Source organism: Petaurus breviceps, unplaced genomic scaffold (assembly GCF_028583685.1).
Source record: "Petaurus breviceps papuanus isolate PSGF00001 unplaced genomic scaffold, PetGlider_PUasm1.0 84, whole genome shotgun sequence".
Classification (NCBI taxonomy): domain Eukaryota; kingdom Metazoa; phylum Chordata; class Mammalia; order Diprotodontia; family Petauridae; genus Petaurus; species Petaurus breviceps.
Genome location: NW_027186645.1, coordinates 8857324 through 8870928, shown reverse-complemented (window position 1 = coordinate 8870928; position 13605 = coordinate 8857324). Strand labels below are relative to the sequence as shown.

The 13605-nt window shown below is 39.6% G+C and overlaps 2 protein-coding genes across 3 annotated transcripts in view; both read right to left on the bottom strand.

Annotated features, from left to right (window-relative positions):
• LOC138176270 (uncharacterized) overlaps positions 1 to 13605 on the bottom strand; it is a 364696-nt gene that overhangs the window by 135205 nt on the left and 215886 nt on the right. The gene's annotated exons all lie outside the window — the stretch shown is intronic.
• The window catches only part of ZNF277 (zinc finger protein 277), a 172585-nt gene that overhangs the window by 11856 nt on the left and 147124 nt on the right, over positions 1 to 13605 (bottom strand). For both annotated transcript variants that reach the window (XM_069107032.1, XM_069107031.1), the window contains 2 exons: positions 11207 to 11339; positions 1885 to 1952 (listed from right to left, as the gene is read on the bottom strand). In XM_069107032.1, the coding sequence (XP_068963133.1) occupies positions 1885 to 1952; positions 11207 to 11339 (201 nt within the window). The remainder of the gene's footprint in view (positions 1 to 1884; positions 1953 to 11206; positions 11340 to 13605) is intronic.

Below are 13605 nucleotides of genomic sequence, written 5' to 3'. Positions count from 1 at the left end.
GATGACTCATCTCCTCTTCTTGGTAAAATTAAGACTGATGCTCCCCTCCTTTCCCTCTTTTCCCAGTCAGTATGTGGGGAGGGGTAGTAGTCAATATGAGCTCCTCATTCTGTATCACCACTCTTGTTCATGAGATACTGTGACATGAAAATGTAAACATTTACTTCATAAAATACATAAATGAAGGTGCTCTAAAGAAATGCTATTTTCCAAAGTCTAGAAAATCTATTAACCAGGTCCCCTGTTACAAATATGGTAGACCTTCTGTTACCCAACTTTGGCATTCAATTTAATAAAATATTAATTCAAGCCTTGAGAGACCAAGAAAAAAAGCCAACAATTTGTAATGAAAATGGCATAAGAGGCAAGCAATTTTTCTTTCTTTCTTTCTTGCATTTTTTTGGAGGGGGGAAGGTAGGGCAAATCAGGGTTAAGTGACTTACCCAAGGTCACACGGCTAATTTTTGTGTTAGGTGTCTGAGGCCAAATTTGAACTCAGGTCCTCCTGACTCCAGGGCTGGTGCTGTATTTACTGAGCCTCTTAGATGCCCCAAGGCAGGCAATTATTTTTTTAAAGTGCTACATAAATGTGAGGTATTATTATTTATGGCAAATTTATATTGGGTGCTGCCAGTGAGTTAGCAAATATTTAAAAAAATTGTTTTGCTTTTTTGGAGGGCACTTGGGGTTAAGTGACTTGCCCAAGGTCACACAGCTAGTTTTTGTGTTAAGTGTCTGAGGTTGGATTTGACCTCAGGTCCTCCTGACTCCAGGGCTGGGCTCTATTCACTGCGCCACCTAGTCAACCCTCTCATTATAAATTAAATAACAAGCATTTCTCAAACTCAATAGCTGAGATGAAGAAGATGTAGGTGATTTTGAGTTACTCTTAAGCTAACTTCACAGATAGACCATCAGAGTTAGAAGGGATCTCAGAAGCTATTCAGTTCAACAAATACTTAAACAAGAATCATCTCTTCAATGTACCTGTCAAGTGGTCTAGCACGTGTTGCAAACACTTCCAGTAATGTGAAACCACTACCTTCCCCAGCCATCCTACGCCTCTTTGTGATAACTCTAATTGTTAATGAGCAAGTTCTGAATTTGCCCCAGTTTGACTCTTTGCAACTCCCAGCCTTTGCTCCTCCTGGTTCTGACCTCTGGGCCAAGGAGAAAAAGTCTAAGCTCTCTCCCATATGACACCGCTTCAGATATTTGAAGTCCTTCCCCCCCCAAATATTCTCTTCTCTATGATAAACATCTCCAGTTCTTTTGGTTAATCCTTATAATAGTAGTAATTTCATTCATTCTTACTGCCCTCTTCTGAATTCTTTCTAGTTTATCAATGTCCTTCTTAAAATATGGCTCCCAAAATTGAACATAATACTTTAGATGTGGTCTGACCAGGGCAGAGCTGAAAGTAACTGGAGCAGTCCAAAGATCACATCACTTACTCCAAGTTTTTAGACCAATTTAATAATGCAAGACACTCTAGGATGCAATTTCCTCTTCGAATTCTCTCTCTCTCTCTCTCTCTCTCTCTCTCTCTCTCTCTCTATATATATATATATATATATATACACACATATATGCTTTCAGTGAACCAAATAGCCTTAATGGCAAAATCCTAGCTAGTAGCAATAACAATTGCCTTTGCTATTGTTTTAGAAGCTATTTTGAATTAATCAGCATCAAATTAATGAAGCTTTGTTTAATTATACTGAGAGATCTGCTGTCAAATACCATTAAATAACAGTCAAGTCACTGAATTCATGGTCCAGGGTGAAACGTGTCTCTATTACCTCTCTTTAGGAAACACATTCCCAAATATTGATTTTAATTCTAGTTAAAGAAGTGGCCACAAACAATAGCAACAATTCTTACTCTTCCTGATGGTCTAGCAGCTCCCGATCATCTTCCAATTGAACTTCTTCCCAGGACTTTCCGAGTTCCTGTGTAAGGTAAGACAAAAAGTTTGGAGAGATAAAGAAAAGGATTAAGAATATGTTCACAAAGCTGCTAGATGATTGCCAGTTCTGTTGCTGACTTTAAAGCAATACAAACTTTGAAAGATTTATGCAGACTTTATGCTTGCCCCTCTGATAATGTCTTCCCTTCATGAAGGGAGAACAGGAATTTTCTAAAATTTCAATAAATACAATTTAGATCGAAGTTTACTTTAAAAATAAGTCAAAGAATCATCCCACTCATTTTAAATTGCTGATTTAAAAAATAATCTACAATTCTAGATTAAATATAATCTCTGGATTCTTTAAAAATGAGACCTATATCACTATTCAATTACATTTTTAAACCACCTCCTGAGAGCAATATATGAAATAACAGGATGAAAAATCTAAACAGTCCCTGCCCTTGAGCAGCTTACATTCAGCTGAATCTAATGTATTCCATTGCATTTGGGTTCTCTAAAGTAACAGAGTAAGCCACGGAGAAAAGAATGGTTTGCACCTTCAAAATCAGGCCTAGTGAGAGACTGATGGCAACTCTCATGTTTGTCATCTGACAATCAAACAAGTTAATGAGTTTCTTCTTCATCTGACTTAACTTCAGGGAATGAATCTTTGAGCCATAGCAATTCTCAGAGACCACTTACTGGCTAGACTAGAGGAATGCTGATCTACTGACAACATGACAAATCTTTTCCATTGTTTCCAGAAAAAAAGATCTAAATTGTGAAGCTACACTAGAACCCATTTCCTTTCTCCCTCGTATACTGGAGAAAGTGGTGCTTCAGTAGCCTCGTCACTTGTATGTGAAGCTGGACCAAGGATGCTTGGGCCGATAGGTTGTGTTTTCTCCTCAAATCCTGCCCCTCAGTTTTAGCAGATCTTATTTATGCCATCTTCATGCCATCTGTTCCTTTTCTGCCCTTTTCTACTCCAGCCATCTAGGCAAAAACAGCTTGCATAGTAGTCTGGGGAGGACAGGGTGTAGTGGGAACATTACCTTTCCCAAGGCAAGTCAGGCCTGAGAGTTTATGGGGGCAAATGGGGCATTAGATTTACTTCCCCTGCTTTTTAAAAAAAGATGAGGAAAATGAGGCCCCCAGATGTAAAACAACTTACATAAGGCTAATGGCAGAGACATGAGCTGGGCTGGGAGTCAGAGCACCTGAGTATTAATCCCAGGACCATCACTTACTACTTGTGTGACACTTCTCTTGACTTCAGTTTTCTTGGCTGTGAAATGAGGGGGATGGGTATGATTACCTTAGAATTAAGGTTTGCTAAATCTATGATCCTACTATCCCACTACTGGCACAGCCCTATGATTCTTTAATGAAGAAAAAAAAATTGGCCCAAACTTTCAAGTTCTGGTATCATCTTTGAATACCAGTGCCTAAGAAATTGTCTTGACTGTGGTAGGTGCTTTATGAATGTTTGTTGAATTTAATATTCTAATAAAGCAGACTATGGTATTCAAATATCCTCTCAAAACCAAAGACTAAATTGCTACCAGAAGCATTTTCCTTCCCTTTTTTGAGGGGGGGAGGAAAGGAGTTGGGAATAGTTGTGAAAAGAGAAAAATAAAATTAATACATCATTTGTCAACTTAATGAGAGGTTTCAGAGTTGTCACAATCTATCAGGTTAATGATGCATAAACTCAAATGTCATTGGATGTTCTTTAACACTAGGTCTTAGGAGAAGAGATGTGGTAGTTAATTCAGAAACATACAACTACGGTGTAAACTCTGCATGTTATAAAGAACACACCACTGGCAAGAACCTTTATATAACTTTGCCACAACATAACCAACCAGATCTTCAGAGACTGAAGTAAGATATATTTGGGCCAGCTAGGTGGCACAGTGGATAGAGTGCTGGGCTCAGATGCAGGAAGACCCCAATTTAAATCCAGCTTCAGACACTCACTGGCTGTGTGACCTCAGGCAAGCCACTTAATCTCTGTTTGCCTCAGTTTCCTCATCTGTAAAGTGGTTATAATAATAGCATCCCTCCCACCCCCACTGTTGTGAGTATCAAATGAGATGAATTGTAAAGTGCCTCACATAGTACCTGGCATATAATAATAAGCATTGTATCAATATTATATTTGGAGCTGCATCAACTCCTTTGGCTATTGAGGTATTGTTTACTCTGGAACTGAACAGAGGACTTATTGGCTATGGTCTGTCTCATTGTCAAGAGTTCTGGAACAGGGGAGAGACCAAGACATGTTGTTGATGTTTGATGTTGTTGTTCAGTCATTTCAGTCGTGTTCAACTCTTCATGACCCCATTTGGGGTTTTCTTGGCAAAGATGCTGGAATGGCTTGCCATTTCCTTCTCCAGCTCATTTTACAGATGAGGAAACTGAGGCAAACAGGGTTAAGTGACTTGCCCAGGGTCACACAGCTAGAAAGTGTCTGAGGCCAGATTTGAATTCAGGAAGATGAATCTTCATGACTCCAGGCCCTGTATTCTATTTCCCTGAACCACTTGGCTTTCTCAGGTCAAGGCATGAGATAGAATTCCTCATTTGGAGTAGGAAAGATATGGATTCCAATCCCAACTTCTGATAATTTCTGCTTGAGTCACTTAAGCTCTTCTTAAGACTCAAGTATCTCCTAAGTTCTAGATAGGTTCTGATCGAATGGGTGGAGAGGACAAAAACCACAGATCTTTTACCAGTAAGTCCCCAAGGATTATCATTGTGGGTGTCACCATTCACTTCTACTCCTTAGATGGTTGTTTATCATTATATAGCTCGATGAAAAAGTGATAAGAAAACATCTCCCACTGCCAGAGTAATCTGGAATATCCTTTGAACTCATTACAACATCCAGGGAAGTATCCAGAAAGTGCAGCATAAACTACATTCAACTGTGGAGGGAAATGGAAATGGAACCCAAACAGTAAATTGGAAAAATGGCTACTTGTACAAAACAAGTACCCAGAAGTTTATGTAGCTCTCTCTTATGGTACAGCTAAGTTAGCCATTTACTAAAGGACCAGGACTTGGAGGAAAAAAACAACACACATAACTTTCTAATTAAGAGATTGTGTCTGGTAATGAATCATATCACGAAAGTACAGAACAGGAGAAAAACAAAGTTGGGAAGGCATGTCAATAAAGCCTTGCGGTCCACCCCCTCAAACCTCTGCATCAGATGGCTTGTGCGAGGGTGGGAAAGAGAATGGATAGGAAAGGCAGCCCCAAACCCACGCCCTTAGACAAAAGCGGGTTAGGAACAGATGAGGAAGGCAATGTTTTTTAAATGTGAATGGGTTCTTTTATGACAGAGACCTACAAAGAGAGATACATGAAGATTCACTTAAGGTCTCCAAGTCACTAGAAGAAGCTTGTTTTTGTGTGTCTTAAGGGAAAAGAAATTTATTTTAAATCAAGGAATGCTGAAGCTTCAGCAAAAATAAAAACCAGAGCCCCACAAAACCTGGCATGCGAAGAGAATGTAGCTGGTACCTGGATGTTAATGTGAAAGGAAGGAAGAGTCAAGAAGACCAGAGTTCAAATCCAGCCATACATACTTATGTGTTGTATGACCCTGGGCAAGTCAGTTAACTGGTGTCTGCTTCAGTTTCCTTAACTGTAAAATGCAGATATTAATAGCACCTAACTTGCAGGGTTGTTGTGAAAATCAAATAAGATAATATTTGTAATTAGCTTAGCTTATTTTCTTCTCCTCACCCCACCTCCTTAAGTCAGGAAAAACTGGGAATAAAGCTAGAAAGCTTTATTAAGTTAAATAACTTACAGTAGCCAACAAAAAAACAAGAGTTTTCTCGGAGTGACCTAGAACATGTAAATGGCCTTTTGAAGCAAGTGGAATCACAAGACCTGGGTTCAAATTCTGGCTTTGACATTTTCTCTCTGTGAGACCTTGGGCAAATTACATAACTTCTTTGGGCCTCAGTTTCCTTAACTATTAAATGAGTAGGTTGAACTAGATGACCTTCACAGCCCAGTACAGAAACCAGTTCCTTAAAATACCTGCCTGAGAAGAGGTCCACAGATGTCCAGTCAAAAATACTGCCCCATAGGAAGTAGCCTTGAGAATGGGAACAGGGAATGGGGATATTAACACAATTCATCTTCCCTTCTGATTGCCCCTAAAGGAGCACTTTTAAACAATGAGTATCTCCTTTCTGCCTTCCTTTTCATTTTATATTTGACCAAATTTTTTTAGAAATAAAATTCTATTAAATAGCTAAAATAACTAATAAGAGGATCATATTTAGAGCTGAAAAGGACCCTAGAGACCATTCAGTCTAATATCATTTACCATGAGGAAACTGAGGCTCAGGGACTTCAAATGAATAACTCAAAGTGACAAAGAGAGGCGGCATCAGAGGTGCTTTCCAATGTACCACATGACTCCTATTGAATAGGAATGTTCCTTCACTATGGCAGGAGGACTAAAACCAGATGCCCCTATAGTCTTTATGGCCCAGTTTTCTCTGATTCTTTTTTTAGCATTAGAGATTTCCTTCCCTCAACTACTCATTTTACAGATAATTTAAATGGTTTTAATTCCCAGGGGCATAAGGAAGTCATGACCATTTGTCTCTCTCATGTTGGTCACAACTCCTAAGGTGGTATGTAGCTGGTAACCTGGGAAGCAGCTTCCCTCTGCCCATTCCTCAAACACACCTGTAGGCGATTCTTCATGACTCCCTTTGGCCCCATTAGAGAGCATTCACTTTATCACCACATAACTCTAAGGAGCAGAAGTGCTCGCTAAGCTCCAAGCACTTAATGTAGGGTAGAGTATGGTGCTAATGAGGCTAAGGCTGGGGTTTGATCTTTGCATAGACCATTTGGTATCAATTACAACCCTGGACAGTGGGAACCACCAATGAACCTCAAGGAGGATGAGGCCAGAGTTGGGGGGGAGGGGGGGATTGGTACAATCCCTTACTGCTATCTCAAAACCAACTCAAAGCATATCTTATCACTATTAGAGTACAACACAGGAAGCATTTCTTTACTCTTCCTCCTGATCATAATATTACTATCTCAGAATTGTTATTCAATTTAAAATTTGAGGGTTGTATATCTTTTTTTTTTAATTGGACTTATAATGGTGTAGTCTCCCAGTGAAGAAACTCTCCCTACAAATATAGATGAGTACCAGTTCTGCAACTTATTCTCCTAGAAAGTTGCCTGCGGGCACTAAGAAATTAAAGGACTGGCCAAGGGTGATATAGCCAGTAGGAGTCAGAACTCAGAACTTCCTGCCTGCAGCGTTGGCTCTCTAGCCATTAGATCTCTCTCATCTTGTTCAGTTTTATGTTTGAAAAGAGGCAGACTGGCATAAGGAATGGTGAGATAGACTCAGTGTATGAAGACCAGTTTCAAATCATCCTGCCCACAACACTTATTAGCTCTGTGACCATGGGCAAGTCATACTGTGACTATATTGTGATGCTATATCTATTGTAGCTATAGTTTCTTAATCATCTGGCAAATAAGAATGCTACCTTTAATATCTGACAACTCACTAGGTGGCCCAAAAGATAGGGTTGTGGGCCTGAAGTCAGGAAAACCAGAGTTCAAATCCTGCCCCAGACACTTAGTAGTGGTGTGACTTTGAGCAAGTCACTTCACCCTGTTTGCCTCAGTTTCTCCATCTGTAATGAGTTGGAGAAGAAAATGGTAAACTGCTCCAGTGTCTTTGCCAAGAAAACCCCAAAAAGGTGCCATGAAGAGTTAAACACAACTGAAAACGACTCGACAGCAAATGTAATAATACATAAAGTGCTTTGCAAACTTGAAAGTACCATATAAACACCAGTAATTATATGATCTTGAAGCATATCACTGAAGGGTTTTTTTAGAGAAGTTGGAAGCATTACATATAGGACACATGCATTAATAGCAACAGGCCCTGCAGTGCAATGTCAAGGTGAAATTTGACAGTACCCAATAATTTACACCAGGAAATGAGAAGCTAGATGGTTCTGTTAAGGACAGAAAATTTATAACCACAGGAGCTGGAGTGAACTATGGGTTAGTAGTACATTTACTTTTCTAAAGGTGCCAAAGGAAGCTTAATGAGCTCAAGAGATATGGTTCTTTGAAGTCTTGTTGAGAAGATGCATTCCTCTGGTCATTTGGTGTTCCCCTAAATCCCATGCTAAGGTATTAAGAGCCTCAGAAGGAAGGAACCCTATTCAATTCTCCATTTTTTTGCTGTACCTATTTCTTGAGGTTTAATACTGAGGCCCATTCCCCAATGAATTCTTCTGAACCCTGAAGGCTGGTTTGCTGGAGGAGATGAGATTGAGTGATTTCAGAAGACTGAAGGATTCACATGATGCATGTGGCTTTGCCGTTAGCTAGTTGTGAAACATTTGTCGTGCACCATGGTAACTCACAGAGCCAGCCTGCAAACACACGCTAAACTAGCCTCATGAGGAGAATTATTTTTTTAAACTTTAAATGCCAAAAGGATTAGAACAGGCAGAAATTGCTCCCTGGAGCCAGGAAGAAGATTTACATCCAAATTCAGGACACACATGTTCCTTTTTGGAAGATAAAAGTATCACCCTTAAAAGAAAATAACTTTACTGGATCCAATTATGCTTTTGTGGACAACGGTTATCGATTTTAATTCAGCACTCATAACAGGAAAAAGCCTCTCCCATTTGCTTAGAGGAAATGTCAATGAAAGACAAAACTTCTATCTGGCATCCTATTCCCTTTTGAAGTCAATAGACCTATTATGCATAACTGCCTACCAATCTGCCATATGCAAGTAAAAATGAGTGGGCACTCAGGTGGGTGGCTGAAACCGAGGCTGATCTGGTGGTAGATGTATTCTGGTGCCATGTCACCATGGGGATGTTCCTGGGCCAGCTCTTTCAGTCTCTGATGCTTGTAGCTGTTATGACATCCCTAGTACTAGTAGTATGTCCCAAAGATACCCCAGAGATTCATGTAACTTAACAGAGATCTGTGCATAGGTAGGCCTGGAATGAGGCAAGGTAGCAGAACCAGGATAAACACATTGGCCCCCAGGATAGGACATCTAATAATAGTTATGGCTAAGATTTATATAGCACTTTAAGGTTTACAAAGCACTTTGCCTAGATTATCTCACTGATCTTCACAACAACCCTTTTGAGCTAGGTGCTATTCTTATCTCCATTTTCTAGATGAGAAAACTGAGGCTAAGAAAGGTTAAGTGACTTGTTCAGAGTCACACAGATAGCACTTGTCTCTGGTGGGATTTGAACTCAGATCTTCCTGAATCCAAGTTCGATTTTTTTCACTGTTGTGACTATATCCTGGAAGTATTATGAGAACAAACAAACAAACAAACAAACAAGAAAAAGGCTAGGGGTGGTGGATCACTTGAGCCCTGGAGGGCTGAGCTGCAATAGGGTTAGAGGCAAGTAGGTACCAGCCCTTGGGAATGGGGAAACAGGACTAAGTAGCCTAAAGAGGGCTGAACCAGCTCAGTTTGGGAATGGATCAGGTCAAAGCTCTTGTCCTGATCAGTAATGGCATTGGGTCCATGAATGGCTGCTGCACTTGAAGCCTGGACAGAGTCAAGAAAGAAAGGAAGAAAAGAAAAAAAAAGGAAAGAAGAAGAAAGGAGGGAAGGAAGGAGGGAACAGAAAAAAAGAAAAAAGATAAAACTAAAAAAAATTATCATAGAAGCATTATATGTAATTGTAAAAAATTGGAAGCAGGCCTAGCTTAGCTAGGGGGTGCAATGGGTAGAGTGTCAGGCCTAGAGTCAGAAAGATGCATCTTCCTGAGTGCAAATCTGGCCTCAGACATTTACTAACCATGTGACCTTGGGCAAGTCCCTTATGCATGTTTCATAATTCATTTGCATTATGAGATGGAAAAGGAAATGGCAAACCATTCCAATATCTTTGCCAAAACAAAAACCCAAAACAAACAAAATATCCCCCACCTAAATGAGGTTGCAAAGAGCTGGATGCAAAGCAAATAAAACAAGTGAAGAACAACAAAGGAAGCAACCTGGTCACCTCTGGGCTCACACCTACCTGGTCACCCAATTATGTGTGGGTGCACTGAGCTCTGTGATCTTTGTGAAGTCACACTATGTAACAGCAATGTCCTATGGGGTAAGAGGAGCAGGGATTTTGCAGGGAAGGGTGGGTTTTCTGACCATGGAGCGGAGGGCCATCCCTGCCCCAGGCAACACCTTAGCCATTACACCCTCTAGCCACTACTTCTAGGCAGAACTAGGAAGCAGATGTACTGGGTCCTTCCTTTCTTTCTGCCTTTTGGCTTTTTGTAACCGTGGGATACCCAGAGGTTTCTGACTATGGCAACACATATGAATTTCTGCTCCCTCTGTTAGTAACTCATGCTCTGTATTTCTGTTTCCTTTTAACCCTACTTAAAAATTTACTTGTACTATGACCCCCCCCTCCCCACCGAGTTAATGTGTTTGTTATTTCTCTCATGTAATATTTATACTCTGATAAGGCCTCTCTGGACACAATAGTCTTAATGTGGCAGTCGAGTGGGAAACAGTTTTGTCTAGGCAGGACTTTTAGGTGCCACTTAAAGGTAAGCCACACAGGTATCTGGTGAGCTATGGCTTAAAACTGCTAGTAGGGCCCCCCTGGTCAGTAGGGGATTTGAACACTACCCTCAGCAGGGGTTAGGGTGGGGCAGGGTGAAGTGACATGTGAGGAAGGGAGAAGGAAAACTTTAGGTAGCCAATTGGAAGTGAGGCAATTAAGGATGCCAACCTTGGAGTCAGAGGACCCAGGTTTGAATCTTGACTTTGCCATGTATTAGCCATATGACCCTGAGAAATTTAATTCAACTCTATGGTCCTCGCTTCATCTATAAAATAAAGAAGTGGGAATTCAAAAGTTCTCTTCTGGTTCTGAGTCTGTGATAATTGTTTTGATGTAAGGCTTAAAGTCAATATACGCCACATGAAAAAAAGGTCATATGAGTGCTTTGAAATTTATTTTAGTTAAGTTGTTAATATTAAGATTGCTGTTAATGTGGGCGACATTTTGTTTTATTTTTTGTAATCCACAAATGTTTGTTCAGTTGTTTTATAAACTCTCCATTCTTATGAGGGAATATAATTCTGAAGAGCCCTTTAATTGCATTTTGACCTTTGTGCTAAGTAGCTTGTTGAAAAATTAGAGATGGGTCTTTAACAAGATTGTGTTTGTGGTACTTCAATCAATTTTTTTAATTAGGAAGGGAAAACCTTACCAAATAATTAATGACATAAAATTGGTCATATTCTCTATTCTTAGCATTGATCCTGCGATGCTGCTTTTTCCTCATGTGATCCTTAAGTGTATTTTTGTCTCTGAAGAACTTTTCACAGTACAAGCACTGCAAGCTGAAATAAAAACATAAATGATGGTATTTGAACTGAAAAATTTCCCAATGTGCACTACAATGGTACATTAGACTGTAAAAAGTTTTGTGGTCCCTTTTCATTATCCTTTGGATCACCAGCAGATTTTGGATCTTTAGAGATTGTGGTATTGTCTGATTTATAACTGTTTGTATTAAATTAGGACAAAAAAAAAGGGGGGGGGGAAGGTTTTTGTGCCAGGGAGTATCTTGGGAATAACTGAAAACCCTGTACAAGTTCCCAAATATAAATCAGCCCTTTTAACTATCCATCTGAGATGCCTTTTTGTATCAATGTGCAAACAAATTGTTATCTGTTCGAATGCCTATTATGGTCTGGACAATTGGCATTTTTTTCATCCATTTAGTTTTTTCTGAATATGTTTAGGTCAATCACTTTTGAGTAATTATTGACCCCACCAAGGAGACCTTGTCATGCTATGGAGATTGGTGCAATCAGCACAATAGCACCTACAAACAGGCACTTCTGGGGGACCTCAGCATTTAAATACAAGCTTAAGACACCCTCATGACAGTGGTGAACTCTGGTAAGCAGATATCTCCCTGCATTATATCTTATTTGACATTAATTATCAGATAATCAATGACAGGGCATAAAGACTTCCATTTTCAACAGTGGCTAATATAAGTAGTGTAAAAGATATCATGCAGGAGATTATGACTAGAAAATGAAGAAAATGAATCATGTAGGGGTAACATGGGTCAGCCCTAGTATCTATAGTCTACTGGTATCCATTAAATATAAGATGACCTTAAGGATGGACTCCAGAATATCAGATAGATGAGGATTAATGGGAGAATGTGGACAAAAATGCACGGGTGGGATTGGTTTGCTCTCTGTACCAATAAAGAGGTTACTTAGAGGGATAAGATCACAGATTTCAGCATTATTTATAATCACCTACTCTTAGTCAATCAAGCTTTAAAGGGCCAAGCAAATACTTTCAAGAATTCATGGATCGTTAGCTAAGGCTTAATCTTATACTGAAATCATCATCTTAATAGAATTTTACCTTTGGGATTATAATTATTCACTACAACTTCTACTAGGGGATGTTTTTATTTTCATTTTTATAGATGGACATTGAGGCACAGTGGAGTTAAGTGTGCAGCTTGGGATCAGGCAGTGTTGATATGAAAATGAGAACTAAATGCCTGTTGAGAATTGTTTATTGCTTCTTTGGAGCTATGGTGACTTTCCGGAAAGACTTTAAAAGGATATTCAGTAACACCCCATTAGTTTGCTTTCACCAAGAAGGCAGGTGCTCTACATAAGTGCGTTTCCCCAATAACTGAAGCTAAGCCCTTTAAGCACTGTTGCTTTGAAAAGTTTAGCCATTTCTGACGGATATTCTTCTAAAATGTCATACACTCTTCTACCTTCTTAAACAGGGTAAGCTGAATGTAATTCAGCTTAATCTTGATGACTCAGAGTCATCCTTATGAACCTTGATTTCTGTCTCAAAAGATAAAGGTACTTATGTTTTGGAGAAAAATTCCCTTACCTATCCCTACTTGATAAGGTAGGATAGACACTGATGATTAAACCAGCTTGTAGATATAATGGAAATCTGGAGTGACATCGGGAAGCAGCAAACTACAGAAAGTGGGAAGGATTTTTTTAAAAATTAAGTTAGAAAGGTCAACTTACACCAAACACTTAAAAACAGGGTGAAGTAATCACAGTTTTACAACTGAAAGCCTCTCGTCTATCCAATCCAACAAGCCTTTATTAAGCTCCTACATGCAAGATACCGGATAGATGGTTGGGGGTATAAATAGAAAAGCATGATAGTACCTGTACTCAGTTTACATTGTAGTATGAAAATACAACATGCAGACAGTTAAGTGTACATATGGTGACATGAGGCAGGTGAGAGCACTGAGAACTACAGAGATGAGGAAAGAATTCCTATAGGAAGTGCAATGTGAACTCAGTCTGGAAGGATTCGAAGAGTTGGAGTCCATTACTGGAGGCATGGGATGGAATGCCAATATCTGAGAACAGGAAATCATCATGTCTGAATGACCTACTTCACAGGCCATTGTTGGGCTCAAATAAGATCCTACCAAAACCCTTATTTCACAGATGAGGTACAGAGCAATGCTATGATAATCACTTCAGTAGCTACTGAGGTGTGTGGGACTAATTATCCCTATACTAGATGACCCCCAATTATAGCATTTTTTGAGTTCTTAGGTATATATAGGCTGTCCTAAAAGTGTTA